Consider the following 24,411-nt stretch of genomic DNA (forward strand, 5'->3'; position numbering starts at 1 on the left):
TTTGATTTACTTTCAACAAACATTGGCAAAACTTTAGTCATTGTTCTCACTCGTAAGCAGCTTTTTATTGTTTCTTAGTGTAGAGCAATTGTTTATTTGTAATGGAAACATATTTGACTTGACAAGTAAATGGATCAACATTTCCACAGGAAAATCTGTGAAAATTTGAAATTTGTGCAAAATTGAAAGCATGAAGACTTATCTTTTCGATAAGTCGCACAGTTATAGGAAGAATAGGCTGGAATAGCTTTTCAATCAGAATTATTGTAGAATTTGTATCGAATTTGGTTCATCGGCATGTTTGGTATACGAGCGAGTAAGTTAGAAGGCATCATAGATTTACACACGATTTCGATTTTCTATTCTATTTAAATTGTCTATGAATGGAATTAAAGGAAACTTTTAAAGAGAATCTATCAATAAACTGTCTGTGCTTTCAAAAAGAAACTAAGAAACGATACTCCCTCCTTTCCTAACTATTCACCGCCAAACCATTTAGAATACGTCATTACAATACTTAAATTTCCTACTTCTAATGGTTTCTGTATCGCCTGGTGTTTCGTAGAAAATCTTTTACTTCATTTGTTTTACTGTACGTTTTACTATACTTATAAGGGTAACAAACCTGTTAAAGACGGCAGGCATATGATCACAGTAATTATCGGGTCTATTACTTCCATCGATCAAAGTACTTTTAATCGGTTGATTTCGAATCTTGTACTTCAATTTTTTTAACATACATTTTACTATATGAAGGACGAGATGAAGGACCATATTAGTCAGAGCTTGTCATTACTTTTGTCGTCATTATCGATAACAGATGATTAGCCGTATGTGACAGGTTGACTGAGCTCGTTTGTTTTTGTCGTGTTTCTGATGATAACCGATGTCCGTTTCCGAAATGTCGAAGTGTTGAAGTGTTGAATTCAATCTTCACGCTTCACGACTTTTGAAATTTTGTAACTGTTAAGGATGAGCAACTTTATACGATTCAAACCTGGCGAGTCGCTGCTCCTCAGAACATTCGAATTCTCATAGAAAAAATAGAAGCTACTCTGAGGGTGTAATACCTTCAGATGATTTGACGAGTCCTGCTGAAGAGTTCTCAGAAACTTATTACCAGTCCATGTTTCTGAAGGATTTCTTGTGTTAAATTGGATGCACCAGGAAAATAATGAACAATCAGATCGTTCATATTCAGTTGAAATCATTAAGCCAGGTTCGAAATTTTTGTTGTCTGTTTTTCTATTTTTTATCGGAGCAACTCTTGACCGAGAAATTGTTCTACATCATGTCTCTAAAGGGTAGTGTTTATTTTATATCACACCTCATTGAGGGGCCCTCAAATTCTAGTCCTTCAAAGTAAAAAGCTTCGCATTTTGAACGTTTTCAATTTTTTTTTAGCAAATAATAAACCAATTCATTCCACACATTCATTAAGTACTACGCGTGTCGCGTGTACATATTTTCTTAACTTATTTTAATAAGTTTTTTGAAATGGAAATGAAAAATTTATTGACAGAACTAATGCACATCAACATCGAATCGATATGTTATATAACAAAATTGATGATTCACACAAATATTTGCACTGCAATTCGTTCATCATTTCGGTGCATGTTCATTTGACGAACAGTTGTCATCGTTCACACACTGTGATCTACTTAAAAATCCTAAGTTTTTGTACTTATTTTTGTTAAAAATGGTATTTCAACATTAATTTGCTTAATTGATAGTCCTTCACATAGTTAAAATGAATTAAATGCAAAAAAAATGCACTTTGAAATTCGAAATAACTGATGCGATCGATGTGAAAATTCTAAAATTCATTCACATAACAATTTAGCGTTTACTGCAACATTACATCTAATATATCAATTTGGTAATGTAAAGGTAGACATGTGCTGCAATCATTTCACGATAAAAACAAAAGTTTTTATATAAAAAACCAAACGAAATCGACATTTTAAAATTAACAAAAAAATAAAAATAAAGAAACAAACAAAAACGATAACTCAAATGGAATCAATGGAATCATTTTGTGCGTTTATTGCATTAGGTTTTCCTATTTTTCAACGTTTCATACAGAAATTGTTATTCAATGTCAGCTTTGAATAATAACTGGAGCATAGATAGATAGATAGATATAGACAATACGAAACCTAATGAATTATGGTACGTTTGTAGAAATGAACGTACATCTGAACTTGGTAGGTGGATACGCTTTGTAAATTTCAAGCATGAAAGAGATTACCTTTTATGATTAATGGATTGATGTCATGATTCGAGACGCTTTTGTTTAAATATTGCTGTCTTGAATCACCGTTCGACGCTTTTTTCGCAACTGAAGCCCTCGGATAATTTTAACTCTGTTGTAACAACCCCTGTTTCAACTGCTTTGAAATAAGTGACTCATTTCGTTTCAGCCGTTTTTTTAGCTGATCTCAAATCATCAGCTGAAAAAGAGCTGTAACAAAACGCGTCACTTATTTCAAAGTCGCCGACTGTAAAAAAATCAGTTTTTGTCGATGTCACATATGTTTCTGTCGACACACCGACAAGGAGGTCACTTTTTCATCCGTGAAACACAACCGGTATCGGATCACAATTAGTGAAATTACATACAAATTCAGGCCCGAGAAATTTTCGTCTTAGTGGGAAGAGCTGGTCCACTCAATTTAGATTTAATCCACTCAATTAACAACACTGTTCATGTGGTTTTAACAAAACCTCGCGCGTGAGTTTAAACCCGTACTAAGACATTATAATGTCGTGTGTTTGTATAAAAAATCTGGTAAATCAGCTGAGCCAAGATTCGACAAAAATTCGGTTTTTTTAAACTTCTAAGTCAAATATTTGACATAGTCAACTGTTGACGACAAAAATAACCGAATAGCCGTTTTCTTATGTGCAGGGTGCAGTAAAATGTACAGAGGGCGTCAGTGAGATTTATACATGAATTTGGTTCAACTGTGTTTCAGCTGGTCCATTCAAACAAACAAAAAAGCTTATGACTGTTTATGGGTTTTAGTTGCTATACCGCGCGTAGAGCACTTCTGAACAGCTGAAAAACAGCTACAGCAAGGCATGTATAAATTTCATTGACATCCACTGTATCTTAATACGGTGACAATGGACGAAGTAAATCCGGTAGACCTCAGTTTAATCAAATGAAGTAACAGATTTAGTGTCTATATCATCTAACTTTCTAAAGCTTTTCATATTTTCATAAAACAATATGTAGCCCTTTTCGCTTATCGATGTATCACCGTATGAATGATGGGTCTGGTCAACTGCAATGGTAGCATAGGGTTCGCATTAAAACAACGCTGTATGTCATAATGCAATTTTCTTGCGTGTCAACTTTCAATTAAGACTCTGCAATCCTTTTAAAAAACATTTTTACTGTTGTTTTATGTATAAAATTTCTTAATTACATTCGCATAAAAATTATGTTTATTTGCACATCAATTACGAAACCCAGTCATTTCGCTTGAAGGTATCGACCGAATTCGATCTGTACACACAGTTTAGAGAGTTGATTTTATTCCATTCGTACCTCTTTGAAGTCGGTCATCTGATTGACCATCTTCAAGGCAAAATAAACAAAAAGAAATATTTTGCTCGAACCTTTGCCTTTTACGATTCCAGAGCGTTTAATGGTCACATTTTAAAACGTTCTTCGAAAACGTCTGTTTATTGTTTCATATACCGTGGACGATCAGAATGAATGTGATGCAACGGAAAGACACACGACACGATAAATCGAGATCAACAACAGTCTTGTGAATTCCTAGCAAAGAAATGAAGATATAGATTGACATAACAAGGGATAAAAAGGTGAGTTTTCGTGTGAATTGTGTTGATCTAAGGCGAAGCCGAGATCAATAAATTCCGGAAAACGTGGCCTTTAATTTTTAACCCAAGCAATGGATTTTACATGCTGATAGCGTTTAAAGAAGTTCAACGTCTTTTTACAATTGAGAATAATCCAGAACATAGAATGTGACACATTCAATGTGTAAGCCTCGAAATGTAAACTCGCAAGCAAATTCTTATAAATCTGCACTGCACCTGTACTAACAAAATAATGGCAAAGTAATGATCTATACGTGAACCGTCGAAACAAACACAATTTTAAAACATAAGTCCCATCGAGCGGAGTGGATTCGTTTGTAATTATTGTAAGTAGTTGAACATATTAGAATCCTAAGAACTTGAATATACAAACAACCCGACCGCGCGGATAAAAGGCGGATAATCTGGTGGTCAATTCGAAAAAGTGATGTTCTTTGGGAGAGTTTCCACTGGTTCCAGTCGTGGAATATTATGGCAGAGTTGATTTAAAGGAATTCCTGATTTTTTAAACTTTTTCTGTGAAGGTAATTCTTAAATTAACACAGAAAGAGGGGCGTTTGTTGTACTAATCGATCGATTCTTCGGTTGTTTTTTGTCGTTCTTTGACAAACTGAATGTAATGCAAATCTTCGGTGCAACGATGAGCTGAAATTTGATTTTCAACTATGATTCGCTAGAGTTGTTCGTGAGCAAAACGGTATAGTATTCGCAGAGCATTGTAGCTGTACCGTCGAAAGAAGCATTTAATTATCTCTCAGATATAAAACACTCAGTGATCGAATGTCTTACTACAGCATAAAAGATGGAAAATTATTTTCAACACTGCGAAAACTATTGAAATCGCAAAAGTGCAACAATGAAGTGAACTTGCGCTACACTTGAATTTCTGCCAAAACTTGGTTTCCGTGCCGTGTGTTTTTGTAGATTTGCATTACGTTCAGTTGTTTTTATGATTTGGTTCTTTGACCCATTCATTGGGTGAATGAATTCGTATTGAGGAAGTGTGTCTTCCTTCAATTACAATTATCAATAAATTAAATTCATTAACTAGACCCTCCTTGGTGAGTAGACTAGACACCTTTGATTGAATGCATTGCTGGTCGAACTAGTAACGTGTAGATTAGACGTCCTCTCTGAGGCTATATGTAGTAGGAGTCTACGTCCAACAATGCAACATCAAGATAAGTCATTAACGTCAATCAGCGGAACTTAATTTGTTCGGTCGTGTCATTTTACTGATATTATCGCAGTCAAATTAATAAACCGAAGCGAAAGTTGTTTTCTTGCATTTTTTTTTAATGTCTTTGCGCACACTTGTTTCGTCCGATTTAATTTAATTGCAGTGTGTCGCACAGAGAATTTATTGTGTTTTTTGTGTGTCGATGCTCCTTATCCCGATGATTGACTCGTGTACGATTTAACAGTGTTATATGTTGTGGACCATTCACCTGTTTTTCGTTGTTTTATTTTTTCTGAATTATTTTTTTTTTGTTTTTTTATGAAGGTCATGAGTAGATTTTTGTTTAAATATAACGTAGCTCAAGCCAAAATTTTTCTTGTTGCAACATTTTTGTGATTAAAAATAATTTTTTTATGGAAAGGAAATAGCTCGTAAAACATTAAAAACAGCAACAACGAAAGAAAAAAAAAACTATCCAACGAAAAAGGTCATATACGAAACGGTTAGGTAATTGAAATGCATAAGAGAGAATGTTTATTATCATGCTGGTGCATCAAAGCCATGTGCATCGTTTGCATGGCTTTTATTTTAAGATGATGAGACGGTAAATGACACAATTGTTTACTGAATGATCATCACTAGAGGTGTGCACCGCCGATTTTACGCCGGCGCGCCGCCGATTTTTTGCTAAATTTTCGGCGCGCCGCCGCCGAAAAATAATAGCTCACGCCGCCGCCGCCGCCGATTGTATTTTCGTCGCGCCGAAATTTTATACGTTTAGTGCTTTCAGAAATTTTAATGGGCGACAATAAATATAAACTTAAATTGAAAAATCTATACAAAAGTGTGTGCCTGAGTACATGTACAAGGTTTTAGCAAATGTTTATCGCTCTTAATTTATAAGTCAGGTTTCTATATGCTGCTATGTTTCTATATGCGTAGAAAGCATAGCCTGTTTTAGGTAATTTCTTAAAGAATTTTCGGGAATTTTAGAGAATTTCGAGAATTTTCGGGAATTTTAGAGAATTTCGAGAATTTTCGGGAATTTCGAGAATTTTCGGGAATTTCGAGAATTTTCGGGAATTTTAGAGAATTTTCGGGAATTTCGAGAATTTCATTGCAAGTAAAATATACCTTCGCTCAACAATTCGTTGATTTTAATTTCCGATTTAAGTATACTGATAACAATTCTAGAATAAGCAACTAAAAAAGATTAGGAAGTGAAAAAAATTAAAATTGATTTTCGGACTTTGTTTCACAGTTTTCTTTGCCGGTGCTTCTTCGAAGACACCTTTAAACCACTCAGAGGCGTATTACCCTATGGGAAATTCGGTACCGTGCCCATTGCGCTGGAAAATATATGCGCTGAGCTCGGTCACTGAATGGACAATTATTGTCTGAAGAGAAATTTTAATCTATCATAAAAACTATGTAGAGTTTGCGAATTAACTTTACATTGCCTAATCTCGTAAAAAATACGTACCAAATTTTTTAGTTTGATGAGTGCAAGAGTCCATGAGTTAAAAGGGAAAATTTCAATTCGCGCGTCAGGGTATTAAAACCGAATATTTACAAAAAGAAATTGTTTTGATAGGAAACATGAATGGTGAAGTCTAAAATGAAACATTTAGAACTACAGACCTTACTTTGAGGGCTGAGCTGATCTTCATTTGTTTGCGCTATCCTATTACTTTCAATAACGTAAATCATGTAGAAAAAGAAAGCTGATCACTTGAAAATAATGCCACAGCGCAGCAAGAAGTGAAAAATAAAAAGCTCGAATATTGAATTAGAGGGATTCTTTTTAAAAACAGCCTACCGAAATCGGACGCATTTTCCAGTGGACTTTGAAAACGGTTTTGGCTTCTAGGGTCGAATACCTTTCTAGGCACATATAAAAAAGTCGACTGGAAAATGCGTCCGATTTCGGTAGGCTGTTTTTCAAAAGAATCCCTCTTAGCGTAAAAACCAATGCAGGATAAATCACCCAGGTACGGTCTAATGTCACCTCGGAGGAAATAACGATTTTCAAAACGGATTTTAACGCTTATTTTTATCTTGACAAAAATAATGAGTGCGTTCAGTATAAATCGACAGATTTTGAAGAATCTGCCATAACTAGTATGTACATTCATTGGTAAAAACTACGAACTGTGAACTAAAATTTTTACTTTTACCTCATACATGTCAGTTCTATTAAGGTTCTGAAATAACAGGTAAGACACCTCTGAGTTGATCACGAAGGCGGTGACACCAATATCGGAAAATCGAAAAATCTTAAAAATAGCTCTTTGTCCCTTGAAATATGTAAAGCCACACCTTTGAGGTCGACTACCACACTTTGAAGAACAATAAAATCGAAACGCAGCGAGTTTCTAGTGTTTTAATAATTTTTAAGAATTTCGGGAATTTTCAAGAATTTTCGAGAATTTCAGAGAATTTTCGGGAATTTCGAGAATTTTCGAGAATTTCTAGAATTTCAAGAATTTTCGGGAATTTAATTCCTAAAATAGGCTATGGTAGAAAGGAGTTTTTTGTTTAAAAAAATTTGTTGAAACTTTGGGTTTTTCTTCTTACTTGCACTGTACGACGGTGATTTTGTTTCTGATGCTACGATAGGGTTATCTTCGAAGTAGCTTTCTATAACGTATCCTATTTCCATCAGTAGATGGCAAGTGTTTTATGCATATTTTTAAATACTTCTTCTTCTTCTTTTTCAGCCTGTTTCTATCCACTGCTGGATGTAGGCCTCTCCAACTTCTTTCCATTTCGTACGATCCATTGCCATTTGCTGCCAGTTTGTACCTGCAATATTCTTAATTCCGTTTGTCCATCTCTCTGGTGGTCTACCTATAGCTCGTCTTTTATATGGTCGCCATATAAATACTAGTCCAAAGAAAAAGTTGGCTGCTGTCTTGGGAAGGGTATCGATGGATACTACTGAGGATGGTCAGATCACGCTGGCCCGAGACCGCCATCGATACCCGAGGTCGAAACAGCATTTGTCTTTTCTGTATCCTCACTTAACGTGAACTCTTGGGTACGTTACTCTATTTTCTGTGCATATAAGAGGAAGAAGAAGGAGAAAAAAATTCAGTGAATCAGTCAAAACTACTGTAATTGTAAAGGGGCAAACTTAAGACCTTATGTGGAATTTGGGTGGAAAATGGCACAAATCATGTGTTTTAGGAATTTATAAAGTGGAAAATCTTTCCGGTTTCAAGTTTTTTCGGCAAAAAGACGAGACACGGGTATCTTTATTTTCAATTTTTAGCTGCTTTATGTAAAAAATTTGGGAAAAAAAATCATTTTGGCGTAGTCTATGCACTTATTACTTATAAATTTAAGTTTATCTAAATCTCTTATTTGCGAAAACCTTCTACTACGATCTCACTCCTTCATCGAAGATGGACTAAAGGCAACGGGAACGGTTATTGCATAAATCGAAAGATAATAGTAGTGAGTTTGCGTAAATGACATAAATTATAAGTTGGAAATAAGAAGCCTGCAGAACATCTGGTATGAAGATGTGACTTAAAATTTCTAAATTATAATTTGACTTATAGCTTACATGTCATTTACGCAAACTCATTAATCATTCTTGGATTCATTAAATTAGATGTTTTCAAAATAATAGGTGATTGTACATTGTACACAATATAAAAGGTGAGATACGCCTCAGTTGATTCCCCTTGTATAAGTGGTTGATACTTCAGATTGCAAGATAGTAAGATTTCAGTGTTCGGAAAAATGATTGCGCACGCTTTTTCAAATGTTTTTGCATTATTTTCGAAAGTTTAGATTTTTTGTAAATTTATCGGCGCGCCGATCGGCGCACCGCCGCCGACTATAAATTTCTTCCGGCGCGCCGCCGCCGATCCCTTACCAGTCGGCGCACCGCCGCCGACTATTTTAAGATCGGCGCACACCTCTAATCATCACATAAAAAATTATAAATTAAGAAAATTTATGTGATGCTCGGAAAATAGAACACAATAGACGCGGTGGTTTCATAACAACATTATTATATTGTCTACCTTCATCAAGCTGTTGCGCGGTTTTTTCTTTCGTTTTGTAAATTTCGATGTTTTTCTTATTGAAAAGGCAATAAGCTGATGGTTGTGGTGAGCGACTTGCTGGATGTCAATTTACGGTATAATCATAATATTGTGGTCTAAATATTAGAAAGCCAAGGTCTGTTTAATGGTATGTTTTTGCACCTCTTTGCCAAGGTCGTGTGTTTGCACTTAGTTATTTTTTTCGTCTTACATCGAAAAGTAAATGTTAATTGCCTTGAACATTCCATAAACACTATGCAGTCTGCCCGTTCGTTTTTTTAAATCGATTGGATTTGATTTTATTTTATCGGACAAGAAAAAGATTTTTTTTTTTTGATTTTTCAAAAGGAAGTAGGAAAATGTATTGAAGCGATAAATATGCCGATTCGCTCAAGGAGAATTGTAGCACTGTAATTACATATCCGTAAACAGCAGACAATTAATATACTGATTAACAACAGTTCGATTTGAATGACGATTAATTGAAAACATTGCAGTGTATTAAATCCGAAAATTTATTAAATTAAAAGAAAATTTAGTTTCGTTGTTCTGTCGTAATTTCCTCCATAAAATAATATTTTTCTGCTTGATGTTGCAGCAATAAAACCTATATATACCCAACATATACGCATACGAATAAAACTCTGATAAAAATGGTTTTGTTTTGCACTAATGGCATTATAAGCATTCACCGAATGGATTGCCATATATTCACATATTAAATGAAATTGAAACTAAACATTTATGCTTCTTTGACGAACATTCAAAGTTATCACAATGGTGGTATATACGACTCAACGCATTGCGTAGGGCCTTGAGTCTATCACGCCCCGACTGCTTCAGAATGTTAGAAGTTTCGATCTGTCACAATAGACTGTAGAATCAGATACTGCAAGTGCTGTGGGATGACCTTGGCCTGTTTCATTATTAGAAAATTTCAAGATATGTAAACAATTTAAAAATAGGCCGTGTAAGGACTTATTTGAACAAATGCCTGCAGAAACCGGACGTATTTTTTTAAAGACTTTTTCGGTATGTTTGGAAAGGTCTTGGTGCCCAGATTTCAATATCGATATCAAAAAAAACTTTATCGGCCGTATTATAAAATAAACATTTTGAAAACATTTTCTATATTTTTCCTTTAAAGATTAAGGATCAAGCTATCCAATGCGCCATCTTTCGTGAAAATCCGGTACCATTTCGATTTTTGGCGCCCTCTCAAAGTTTGTCAATTTACACTGAAAACACTCAATGATCGAATACTTTTGAACGGTATAACAACAAACTTAACCAAAAGCAGTAAAATCTTATATCATTTACCTTCCATGACGTCTCCGTATCATTCTTCAAGCAAAAACACTCGAGCCAAATCTAGTACTTCAACGTCTATAAAAGTAAAAGAATTTCTCACACAGTTCCATTAGCTGTAGTAGTGGCATTTCTTCAAAATGAAATTCGCTTTTTCGTGTATAATCCTACCGATATCGCTATCTCATCTGTGTTATTCCATACGTCTCTTCTTTCGCATATCTGAATGCATACATGGACCCTATTGGCTCGTGTATTTCCATCTCTTTCACATCTTTTTCTACTTGTGTCGCATACAAACTAAACCGAAAATTCTGTACAAATACTAAGACAATGGAATAATAACAATCCATCTTTATCAATATTTGATATAGATTTTGAGGCGTATAAAGCCGTAGTCACTGTCTGTTCTTCCGATGAACAAAAAAATAAAAATAAAAATTATTTACTTATCAGGCTAGCTAATCTGCAGATCTTGTTTTTCTTTATTATTTCCATATGAATGCGTAGCAGTTTGCGAACGCAAACATGAAGTTCGCGTTTTTCTTCCGAACAATTTTTAAATACAGATCTCTTCACTTTTCTGATGAGTGTTGCTACAAAAAGACTTCAGAGAACGTGTAGAATATTTTAATAAATTGTTACATTCTTGAGTGAGTGCGTTATACTTTGGCCAACCGAATGGTCCGTTCAATGATGACAACAGAAGAAAATCCGTTTGTAGTCCAATAATTCTAATTTTTCAGTTTCCGAGTAAAATTAGAATCCTCAATTTGTCAATCTTACTCTTACGATTCAAATGTATTTTGAAGTGTGAAGTTGCTCATTTCGACAAATAAAGGACTTCTTTCCACTCGGTCTGATCAGTTTTTAACACTTATAGTGATGTGAAAACTGAATTGATTGGTCTGTGTTCTCTCAATAAAATATTTAAAACGAAAGAAAAGTTAGGCTGCCCGCACTAAAAAGGATATACAACGATCATGTGAATGAGAATTGAATTAGGGTCTGCAGGAGAGAATTGCGATGGAATCTCAATTCGCGATTGGGATGATTCTCTCCCATAGAATCTTTGTGTTCTTGCAATTCACAAATTGACTAAAAACTATTGAGTTATCGCAATAAAAGTGATGATTCCGTTTGTTTATTGACCTCAGCTTCGTCTCGTATTAAAACAATTCACACGAAAACTCAAATTTTCAACTTTTTATCTCTTGTTATGTAAATCAACGAAATTCAAACGAAAATCCTGAATTATTCGACTTCTCATTCCTAGTTTTGTGTATATAACTCCTCGAAATCACTCATTCATCACAAAGTGAAACTTAAGAGGCATCCGTGCTTTGCTGAAAAGCATACATTTGGGCGTTTTTTTTTTAAATATTGTAACTTAGTTTCCTTTTGATGATATCTTTCTACCAGAATTCATTTTCAATAATGTACGACAGCAATAACGACCACGAATATGTTAGCGGTCAAAAGAAAATAGATTTGTTTGTAGCAGTTTGACCAGCTCTGAGAAAACTGAGCAGTTTAAATTTCGTAAAACTGCTCACGTTTCTCAGAGGCGGTCAAAGTCAAACGACTACAATCAAAACTAATTTTTATGTAAAGCTAACACATTCGTGGTCGTTATTGCGGTCGTACATTTTTCAAAAAAGATTCTGATGAAAAGGTATCATCCAAAATAGAATACTAGACACGCAAATGTAGGCTACAATTTTAGCTTAGTACCGATGCCTCCTAATTTGAGATCGAAATAGTAGATTATTTCCATATGACAGGGGCATCGAGGCGTGCCTGTGTCAATTTAATGGGCTAAGAATTTGGAAAAACATTGTGCGTATGATTGATTGATTTTTAAAATCCATTCGAAAGATACTCATGACATAATCAAAGATTTACATTCAGTTCTTACTATTAACCCATAGTAAAATCAAAGATGTGGCAGGCAGCGCCCTGTTTTTTTACCAGACTTAAGCCATTTAATCCTCTTAAGAGGCATCGGTGCTTTTCTGAAAAGCAAACATTAGGGCGATTTTTAAATAGTGGATTTTAGTTTACTTTTGTTGATATCTTTCCATCAGAATCCTTTTTAAATATTCCCACCACGAGCTTTCAACAGAAAATGCATTTGATTGTAGCAGTTTGACCGGCTCTGAGACACGTGAGCAGTTTATGAAAATTTCGTAAAACGGCTCACTTTTCTCAGAGCTAGTGAAACGACAACAACCAAAACTAGTTTTTATTTAAAGCTAAGAGATTCGTGGTCAGAATTGCGGTCGTACATTTTTGAGAAAGGACTCTGATGGAAAGATATCATTAAAAATGAAATATGAGGCACTCAAATGTAGGCTACAATTTTAGCTAAGTACCGGTGCCTCTTAAAGATGAGTACAGAGTTCGTGAAAAATTCATGCAAAATCGACCTCTGCCAAATGCTTGCAAAATATGACACAAAATATATGAGCCAGCTGTCAAATATTTGACAGATAGCTCATACATTTTATGTCATATTCTGCATGGGTCGATTTTTCACGCATTTTACACGATCTGTGTATTAGCCTTGAGTCATACTATCCGGTATAATAGATTTTGAAAATACCACCGAATTTTTGGCATTGCACGTAAATTAACATAAAAATGAATAAATGCGTGGTCGTTACTACATACGAATATGTACTGTCAGGGTTAATTAAGAGTTCAATGATTATGTGATGTTTGTAAACTTGAATTAAACAGAATTTGAACTTGCACCTGAAGAATGGAAACAGTGACAAAAATTTGAGTTTTTTAGTCCGAATTTTAAATTAAAAATATTAATTTTATCGTATGTTCCGATGTCCAAAAAAATGTCCCATGGTAATTAAATTTCGTGTTCCAACAGTATTATGGTTATACGATAATTGTGTAACATTAGCCTGACTTACACTTAAATTCGTCGTTCATTAATTTTGTTAACATAATTTTTGCAAAAATAAACCAGTTTTTTGGTTTCATGTTAAAATTGATGATTAATGCCCTCAATGAGAAAGTCATTACTCTAGACTGTATTTCAGTGTGTGACATAATTTCTTTCAATATTTTCCATTTTAAGTAGAACTTTTCGGAAATTCATTCAGCTCCATGACATACTAATAAATCGCAAGTCAATATCTAATAACTTTGGCATTAGCTCATCTAATCGTCTGTTTGCATGCTAAGCCTTAACCTCTCTAAAAGGTAAATATGAGATGTCATTAAAAACATCTCAACGATTAAAATGTCAGATATGTCTTATTCTCAATCAAGGAAAAATTGTCGCATTCAATTAAAAGTAATCGAAGTTATTTAAATGTACAACTTTGTCACAGCTGACAATTTAAATAAAAAGTCTAATTACATTGTATAAGACTCGAAAGCTCTTTTCAATTGTCGATGTTTTCGGAAGTCTTCTCCATAAGTTTCAACGACAAATTATATCTGAAACTGAGTTATTCGTACAAGTTTTCGCACTGTAAAAAAATTTGGAAGAAATTTTCATACAAAATAGTACCCTATTTGACAGCTGTCACTCGAAACACTTTTGATTGAAATTAGTTGAGATAGAAGAATTTTATATAGATACAAAGGCAAAAATTTTGCTAAAGTTATCAGAACATCTACTCTATCAATTGTAGTTGCCCTTCCTTCTCTTTTCTTTATTGAAAAACAGTTGGCGTTTTTTCTGGATTCGAGCCCGCTGACTTAGATGATTTTATCTTATGTCACTGCAGATAATTGTTACAAGGCAGCTGTGCAGCCGAATAGATCGAATCACAGCTGGTTTCTACAAGCGAAGATTCTTTCCCAAATACAAACAAATTGGTTCTATCCTCTCCATTTGTCATCTAAATTTTTGCCGACAGCGATTCGCTTCGCGAAAATCAAGAGCTAAATCTATAAATTCTAATACATCCGAGCATAAACACCAAGGCAACAAAATAGTTCTTTTTGGAATGCAAGAAATCATCAGGAAAATTTTCCCTCTACGACTTTTGCAACTATTTCAGTCTGGTATCCTGGGATTGGTGTTGAATTGAAAATTTCATTTAAATTATGATTCGCTAGACTTTTCCGTGTGCAAAAGCATATGACCAGTATGTCAACGGGTCTGTTACTTCCATCGGTCAAAGTACTTTTAATCTGTTGATTTCAAATCTTGTACTTCAAATTTTTTAACATACATTTTACTATATAAAGGACCATATTACGCAGAGCTTGTCATTATTTTTGAAGTCGTTATCAATAACAGATAAATAACCTTATTAAGCTCATTTCTTATATTTCTTAAGTTTTGCCACAAAAATTTTTTTGTCGAGTTTGTTTGAAATGGTATTATGTCATAAACTGTGTATTTGTTGCAAAGATAAATAATTTTGGCAAATGACACAAAATGTTTTCCAGACGCAGAATTCAATTCGATCCATTCTGCTATTCATTCTGCAGTGCCTTTGCAGTGACATTCTAGTGTCATTGTCGAAGCAAATAATTTAATGATTACATTTTTTCAGCTGTTTTCATTCAGATATGGAATTTAGACAAAAAGACTCTCAATTACAGCCTTGATAGTGTTTGTATATCGAACGAAAATAGTCGGCATAACGCTGGCTGAAACGTGAAATAAATGGAGTGTTTTAGAAGCCTCGAGCGGAATGTATTTGTTTTGATATATTCATGTTATCACAATACGGCCACCACATCCAATAGCGAATAAAGAAACATAGTAAAACTTAGTTAGACATATTTGCCTCACCTGTTTTTATTCAGCTGGTATTTAAACTTGCCGTTTGGAGCGTATACGTGCGTGCATTCAAGGATATGACGCACACGTGTGCGAGTGGACCTGGACTAATTTATGACTGCTTGTATATCATCTAAACAAAGTATACGATTTTTTTTGCTCTCCATAGTGACTCAAGTGCCCAATTATTTGCCTTTGGTTGTATCAGAGCTTGTTCAACTGATGAAGTACTAGATTTCTCTTTGCTGTATTTTTGATCATTCTTTTTTGTTGGATGGGGATTAAGCTTCGAAATATTAAAAATTAATTTCCACTTCATGGCCTGTTAACTTTGCATAACTAATCCACAATATTTGTCGGTTTTCATATTTTTACTCAAAATGTTTTCCTTTTTGCCGTTTCAGATTAAGTAATGGGGTTGACGAAACACTATCTCAAATATGGACAAAGTGCACGAGATAAATTATTTGGCCTATCCAGAGATTCAAAATCAAGTGGTCCAACGCCACTGTCGATGCTTATATCTCAAGGAGCCAAATTTAATAGTAGTAAGTATCCACAAAGAAATAACACCACCTGTTTCATAGAGAACGTTTCTTATCAAAATATCATTTAGCGGCGAACGTTATGTTGTCCAACTGGTCTCAGATTTCAACTTGGACTAAATTTTCCGCATTTTTGTTTCATGGAAAGTAGTCTGAATCTTTGACTAGTTCCACCCATTTTTTCCAAACCGAAAAATATTTCTTATGATTTCAACTGCTCGTAAACATTTTTCTTGATTAATATCGACGTTCGTTTTGAGAATAACCCGTTTTCGGAGGCAATTTTTGTTTTTGTTTTCGTGCATAAAATGTGTTACACATAATCATATGTCTTCTCGTACATATTGAGAATAAAATTGCATAGCAGCAATGCAACATGGCACGGTGGATTACATGCACACAGATACCAATTCTTGTATCTACATTGTTATGTTATGCCATATTTATACGAATGCACTTGTTGAATGCTGTGAGAAACGGCATAGGTATATAGGTTTATTGCCACAAACGTTACAGTTATAAATAAATTTAATTAAAGTAAATTTTATAATTTTATTATCACTATGTATGAATTCAACATGTTTATTGTTCGGTAATTATGTGGAAGTAGAGCAACAGTTTAACATTTTACCGAAAATTGATTAATTGCTTTGTTCGAAATTATAACATAAAATATGAGAGCCTAATCTGACGTCTCTCTGAATGATGATGATTTCCTTTGCTGTATACCGTCTTTCTTTTCGCTTTTTATGGGCTCTTGACGCAAATACTCCCACTAAACGTATTTGGTTTTGTGTTATGACATTTAGAAATCCTTGGGACTACAGTTTCCAAAGCAATTTTGCGATGTTTCTTACGGACTGGTTCTAAGTCTTAGACTAGGTCAAAATTATTTTCAATAACATCAGAAACATTGTTCCTAAAAGCTCGATCTATAAAAACTATGTGATGCAGGAGCAGGGGTGTCAACTACAAATCAGTTAGCGTAAGATATGCTTCACACCAATTGAATTTCACTAGATGCTCTTGCTCGAAGCACCCCGCATAGTAATAGAAAATAACAATACTCTCTCTAGCAACCAAGCTACTTTTATTATTGTGGTGAAAGTGTCAAGTCGTCATTGGAATTTGCATAGTCAGTCAAAATGTAGAACAGTGTTTGTAGAATACAAAGAAATAAGGTGTGAATTTGACACAGAGAGCTGAGAGTTTGTTTGCTAGAGAGAGTATTGGAAATAATAAAAATTGGAATTTATAGCTGAAATGTTATAGATTTTTGTGTTCCGTTGCAATTCAATTACATTTCGTCATAAAATTACTAATATCACCGCTCCATTTTTATCTGAACCAACTTCATTGCTATGACATTTCATTGATACCAGAAAAATAGAGAGCAAAGAATTGATTACTAAAAAAATTGTGGCGTCTCTACAGGCCAACGGCGGTTTGCTATTAATGGCACTCAATTTAATACTATCAATGGTACTAAACATAGTAGTATTTTAGCACTATAAATATTCTATTACTATGCTAGGTGCTTTGTCTTGCAACATAGAAGATTTTTTTTAAAGTCAACGTCTTCAAAGCAAAAGTGCGAGAACTTTGTCACGAGTCATATAAAATGTCGAAAATTTTCTTTAAACTTCCATATTCCAGCGAGGATTCCAGTTAATAAAACTATTTTCCAATTTTAAGCACTAGATTTGCTTAAATCAACACTTCAGTCACAAATTTCAAGAAAATCTAGTACTTCATAGTCAGTTGAAGAATAATGTTTGTGAATTAAAGAAAAGTCAATTGCGCAAAAATTCCAACGTTTCTCGTGAGCTATTGGTCTTTCTTTCCTTCTATTCAATCAAGGCTAATTTTAGAGAAATTTAATTCTAAAAAATTCTGAAAATTCGAAAAAAACGGCTCAAAAATAAATAATCAGCTAAAAAAACCAGCGCGGAAAACCAAAATAACAAAAAAAAAATGACATTTTTTGGCACGACCTAAAAAAGTCTTTTGCAGCCCTAGGGTTGTAAAACACATCTATGACAATTGACAAACCATTGCATTTCTTTACATTACATAAATACATTGTTTTCTATATCACTGAAAGTATCACGGATGCTGCACGAGTTGCCCCTCTGAATCGCTATGGAAATGCGCTGCAAGAGGAAATCAAACGATCTGTTCTCGCCTGTCTTCTTCTTCATAAGTTTGCCCAACTTCTTGAGGAAAATTTGTGTTTCGGGACCAACGGCGCCAAAAGTTTCGAAAGCGAGTGGAGTCAACTCGTAGTGTTGCTTCAGGTCCAGGTAATTGTTGTGCTTCGCTCGCTCTGCTTGGTCTGCCGCGGATCCACATTGAACTGTTGTCAAGCTCAAATATGATGAAGCGGTAGTATTGACCATTGCGTCACGGTATGAGATGTATAAATATCTAAAATATCTATTGCATAAAAGCACTTCCTCTCTCCACCTCAGAAGGAAACTGTGAGAATGAATAAAATCACAATGCTCTAAGTGTTGATCAATTTCAGGCATATTAATTTGTACAATTCACATTTTAATGTGTTCATTGCAAAGACAACATGCAATTAATTAATAAAAATGTTCGTTTGTTGATGAGTGCATTCAACATTCTGTTCCAACTAAATTGAAATGTAATAATAAAATGCAGAATTTTATTGGCCGGGTTTTTTTTTTGCTCTGCTCTCCACCAAGCCAGATCAAAACCAACTGATTAATTAACAACATCAATAAAATTAAGTTTTATTTTCATTTCGCAAAATATGTGTCGGAAAAACAAAAGTGTTATGAAGCGTGAATGCAAACCATATTAAGTAAAAAATTGAAATTATCTAACACATAACATTGAACTATAAAAACAAATTATTGTTTTGCACGTTAAATCGCTTGTTTTTTCGAAAAAAGGCTACAACACAACAACAACAACCAAGTCTACTTCAGTTCCGCTATACTTGAGGTTTTCTTCTTCTGTTCATTATACAGCAAAAATTGCGCCGATCATTTCAATCAGTAATTCAATCAGTTCGATTTGTTATCTTCTTTATGAGATTACTGTGGTCCTTGGACGGTTTAAATATGTATACCACAATGGCACGGCTTTCTATAGTCTAGATTGCATCTACACTGTACTTACATGCTCCCGTAAGCTACTACAGTCATTGCAAACGATGTAATAACTGTCTCATTTAGTTGTTATATACTGATGAGTCAATCTTATAGGACCAAGTCAATTACCTTTAAATATTGTTTAAGATAAGAGGATGCTAGAATTTTCGATAACATAGTTGTTGTTGTTGTCATTTTCTCTAGCAGGGTTACTGACGGATTTTTTTTTGTCTACTTAAAGGACAATTGCTCCATTAACATAACTCAATGTATGTACAGTTATCATGGGACAATTGGGTTGGCCTGTAGAGGCGCCGCATTTTTTTCATATAGTACTTCATTCTCTGCTGCTTGAAAATAAGCGCAGTGACAGCAGTAATTTTATGACAGAATGTACTAAAATATAGGAAAACTCTATTACATTTCTTCTTAGTTTTTAAACTAACGCAGACCAACATTTTTTAGAAACTGTATACAAATTCAATCTCTTACTTCATTTGTTGAAAGTATAACTCCAACATAAAAGCTTTTACTTCATTGATTTTAACATTGATCTGATTATTTAAGAGAACACAAAGCAGAGTTAATTCCTTATTTCTTTCGCCCTTGTTGATAACAGATGACTAACCCCTCTTTCTAAATCAGAAATGTCTTGAAAGATTTTTTTGAAAGTGGACCAAGCTCTGTCGGAGCTATTTTTTCGCAACGCTTTGTTTACATGTCCAGATAGCCCTTGGCCCCAATAGTCTAAAACCGCAGTCATTTAATTTTAATATTATTTTACTGGCTGTGGAACTTCCACCAAAAGTCAAAAAAAGGTGTTTTTTGTCCGTGATCTACTACCGTTACAGGCTATATTCATACATGTGTGAGGGTTCATTAGATAGGTATTGTCCAGATGATTCGGGGCAAGCACAGATATCTTACATGTTATGTACCATTGTTCGAAAATAACCAAAATATTGTGTCAGTGAAAGGCTGTCAATTTTGATGAGCTTCAAAAGGTGATATCCAGGCATATGGTAAATGTTTATGGTTAGATCAGTGGATGCCCTGATAGAGGCTTAACCCAGCTTTACAATGATACCCCAATTGCCAGGTTCAGGATACTTTTTTTTGGGTACAAAGCGAATAGAGTTCCTTCACTCGAAAGCAAAATATAATTTTAGAAAAATACACGAATTATTCTGTTGTTGATGTCAGTATCGACTGATCTAAAGATAAACATTCGCCAGGTGCAAGATACCCTCTTTTGAAGCTCATCAAAATTGACGAGGAAACATCGTTCACTCAAAATATTCCTCTAAATACAAATAATGGCTTATGTTACACGGCCCAAAATGTCGCTACGAAAAAAATCGTAAATCTTTTCGGAACGGACCTAAATGCATGAAAATTAATTTTTTTATAATTCGCCAATGTGACACGTCCAGTTTCTGTACTTAACGTTTCAATTTAATTATCTGGGTTAATTGGTTAATCACATTGAATGTGGTCAAAGTCTAATATTTAATAACAAATACCAAGAAATTCGCAAAAATTTCGCAAAATTAACTGTAAAAATCCCAAAATTTTTGAGAATCTTTGCGGGATTCGTTCACAAATATTAGGCCATGGTTCTGGTAGCCCTATAAGTTAATGTTTGAATCCTCGCATAGCCCAAATATTCTCGCCAATATATTATAAACAAATAAACAAATTAACAAGAAATCGTTATCCGCTGCATCGATCAATTTATTTGTGTGCAAAAGCGTAAAAATGTATAATTTGTGTGCAAGGTGAATATTGAGTTATGAATTCATTTTGATATCAAATTTAATGCATCTATCGGTCGCTAATTATAAGTTTCAAAAAAATTAATAGATTTCTTTAACGAACGAACGAACGAAAAATCCATTTTAATTACTGCATGTCTAATTGGAGTATGTGTTAGAATCAAGATATAAATATTTTTCGTATTTTAATTTCAAGTATACTTTTGCAGTTTATACAATTCCATTGATTTTTGCACTTGTAATATTTTGACAAACTTTTTTTTTTAATTAGACATTCGTTTTGTATGGAAAATAGCAATTTAATCGCAATTAATCCCAGGGACAATAGGGGAGGTGATCAAGTTGTTCGACTATATTTTAATCGAAAAACTTTAATTGATAAATGGAAAATAAACAGAAAAAAAAAGATTTTTCTCTTTCGAAATTGCCTTATTTTCATAAAAGTGTAATATTTTCCATAAATTGTGTCGGTGTCATATATAAACACTGAGGAAACGCATGCCATCTCAGTTACATAGATATGCAATGCATATTAATTAAATGGATAGAAATTAATGGATTATCAAGAAAAGTTTTTTTTTATCACAGATACAAATTGCGGTATTGAGTTAATTGCACATGAACAGTTTTATTGAGTTTATGTAACATGTATAACAACTAACAATGACAAAGTCCGTGTTCATATGGTTATGAGCAAAGATTTACTTGAACTTCAACGCCAACATTTACTCTGTCTTTTAAGCGAATCGATTAAATTATGTAGGCAGTTATACTATCGCACATTCTATAGGGAGAAGCCATTTAATTACAATGTCTCTAATCGGCTGCAAATGCTATAAAGTTATAATAGTAGGAAATGGCAAAGAAATTTCCCGATTAAGCCATTTTCAAAACAGCTTATTGTGCGTAGCGCAAAGACGCAAAATATGGTTGAGACCGGTGCTCTTTAGCAAAACTTTGAGTCCCATATAGGGCGATAAGGTGATTGTTCCACGACTTTTACTTTTGAGACCTAGAATGGTCCTCAGCCTGCACACATCGTAGAAAAATTTTTTGTCTCAGATGAGTCAAATTTTCGGGCTCTCAGCATGTCTGGCACGACAGGACTTTTAGAATTTTTTGTATTTTTCAAGAATCATTGATTATTTGGAACCAATTCCCTTATTTTACCACCCATTGGGATTCTCTACAGTGTGTAGAGAAACTGTATATCCGTAGGGTGCCGGGCTAGTTGTTTTTCGCATTAGATGTGAATTACCAGCACGAACTAACAGCGACACACTCTATTTCATTAATATATTTTTCAACACAACATTTCATTTCGGAAATCGAGGGGTCACCGACTTCCAGGGATTATTTGGAATTATTTTGAAGTCAGTGACCCCTCGTTGGAAATAGGTGGTTGAAGAGACCATTTCATTTCAGCACTAGTGCTCTAGTGTTCTAAAGTAACCCTTTTTGATTCTGGATTTAGTTGTTAGCCAAAAGCTGCAAAGCAGTCTTCAATCCTGGTTAATACACTATACACTGTGGCTTCTTCCGCAATGGTGCGTTTGTCTTTTTTTACAAAAAAAAACTTCTTTACTCCAATTGGTTTCAGTTCGAACTCAAGTAGTCATTGCTCTTAATGATCACAACCGATACTTATCTCGGGAAGAAAATACACGCGCTTTTTGCTGTACGTATCAATGTCGTTAACGAATTTCTTCTTTTTTTTCATTTATATAAAACTTGTGATTTCCTCGCTGATTTCTTCATTCATAAAAATGAATTATGCAAAATGTGCAACGATTTTAATATCTTATTTAAAGCTCATCAGTCATTAATCATGCCTCAGCTGGATGTTTTTTTTTAATATCTTCTCTTTGATTAATTGCTTTGCGTATGAAGAATTCAGTATATTCAGTTTTTGCGTGTGTGAAAATTATTTTTGTTCAAGGTAAACCAAAAAAAAAATGCTATTATTGACGCGGCCGGGTTTTTATTTTACTAAGAACAATTTTCTCGTGTATTGAAACAAATTTAATTAGAAGAGATTTTGAAATCGAAATTTATATGCCTTGGAAATATGCATAAGCTCTGAGACACATACATCGACACTGTTGTATTCAAAGAGTTTTTATCTTTGTTAGCCTTTAAAGTGATCCATTCCACATGCACTCGTCTTGCACAACATTGCAACATCGTACCATTCACACCGAAGTTCACATGCATTAGAGGGGAAAAAAAGACTGTGAACTTTATGGAGACTGAAAGACTGTGGAAAGATTATTACGCGTTGAAAGGTTAATCATTTACCTTTGACACCAATTAAATCTTTCATATCATCTGATCATTGAGAACAAAGTTTCGTTTCATGGTGTAATTGGAACTTTTGAACACGAGATAGCTTAAGCGAATTAGTGTCACTGGTTCGGACTGAAAGACATTGCAAATTTCAATTCTTAAAAGATTTAAAAAATTTCAAAATGCCATATCTCATCAGGCAGTGGTGACAGTGGCAAAGAAACAACCAACCTCGAGAGACTAGTCATACTTTTTTGCGTGTACATATCTAGTGAATCATAAGCAAAATGGAAGTCATAAAAAGAGAGAAAGGAGTAGCTGGAACGTAGAAGTGCTACATGCAAAAAAGATATGCTTAACCTTTCGAGTTCGGTTGTATCTTTTCCACTGTCGCCATAGCCTCATGAGATGTCGCATTTTTACATTTTTAAATCTTTTCGTTGTCTACCAGTTCGAACCAGTAGCAGAAACGATTTTGGTTAATCTAACGAACTATATAAAGACATTTCGCCATTTCGGTGTTTTCTGTACTCGGAATGTACTTGCGTGAGCATGTGAAGTTTTGGTACACTCACGGAATTTTGAAAACCGACACATTTTCTGTTTCTGTGATTTACTCGAGTTTTTGATTTCTCCATATAAAAATGCATGCAAAATTCACATAAATCCAGTAAATCACAAAACAGAAAATGTGTCGGTTTTCAAAATTCCGTGAGTGTACTTCATAATGTTCTAGTACAACACTAAGTTGTACTATCTTTCACGAGATAGCTTATTGCAATTTTTGGACTTTAAATGGCTTTAATCTTTTATAGGCGGCAAGCATATTGGCTGATCTACTATCGGATCTATTACTTCATTTAATTTTAGTATTTTCAAGAGATTGCTTTCAAATCTTTTACTTCATTTTTTTAAACATTCAATTTGCTATAGAAGCTGTGACGAACCTTTTGCGTTTTAAGCTTCAAATAAAACTAAAAGGTCGCATTGATCGTAAATAGTTAAACACGGAAGAATGATTGTGAGATCAAGATAACGTAAGATATAGTATCGGTTGTAAGAGCCATGATTCGAATGACCCTCACTATTTTTATTGATTTATCTGATTGTTTTCCATACGAAAGATCCTTCTACATCCGGTGATTTTATAAAATTACATTTGAAATGAGCTTCCTAACTCAAATTATTTCATTCATAAATTTACTTATGTCACAACCGTGAACTTGAACATCTCATCATATTTACAGCAAAGAAAAACAAAAACTTTATTCGCCAACAATGCGGTTGTGTTAACCTCAATTATTGACGATACATCTGCAAATTATGCCATTAAGTGAATTAAAATTTTTCAAATTACTTCAATTAAGTAGCTGCACAAAGATGATCGTAATGCAATTGTTTTCGGATGTGCAGCCAATGCGATATGTTTTTCTTCTCTCCAATAAATTCCACCAATGAACAAATTACAGTGTGAAAATCCCATATGCACTCCGATCGGATGAAAACAGTTTCCATGA

The 24,411-nt window shown here is 34.2% G+C and overlaps 1 protein-coding gene across 4 annotated transcripts in view; it reads left to right on the forward strand.

Moving 5' to 3' along the window:
* Positions 1–24,411, forward strand: part of LOC119079802 (scavenger receptor class B member 1) — a 76,181-nt gene that overhangs the window by 33,903 nt on the left and 17,867 nt on the right. For 2 of the 4 annotated variants that reach the window (XM_037187864.1, XM_037187865.1), the window contains exon 2: positions 15,571–15,714. In XM_037187864.1, the coding sequence (XP_037043759.1) occupies positions 15,579–15,714 (136 nt within the window). In that variant the 5' untranslated portion in view covers positions 15,571–15,578. Of the gene's footprint in view, positions 1–4,153; positions 4,185–15,185; positions 15,196–15,570; positions 15,715–24,411 lie in introns of those variants that run through there. The other 2 variants (XM_037187866.1, XM_037187868.1) reach the window with 2 other exon arrangements.

This window comes from Bradysia coprophila, unplaced genomic scaffold, assembly GCF_014529535.1.
Source record: "Bradysia coprophila strain Holo2 unplaced genomic scaffold, BU_Bcop_v1 contig_339, whole genome shotgun sequence".
NCBI classification, from domain to species: Eukaryota; Metazoa; Arthropoda; class Insecta; order Diptera; family Sciaridae; genus Bradysia; species Bradysia coprophila.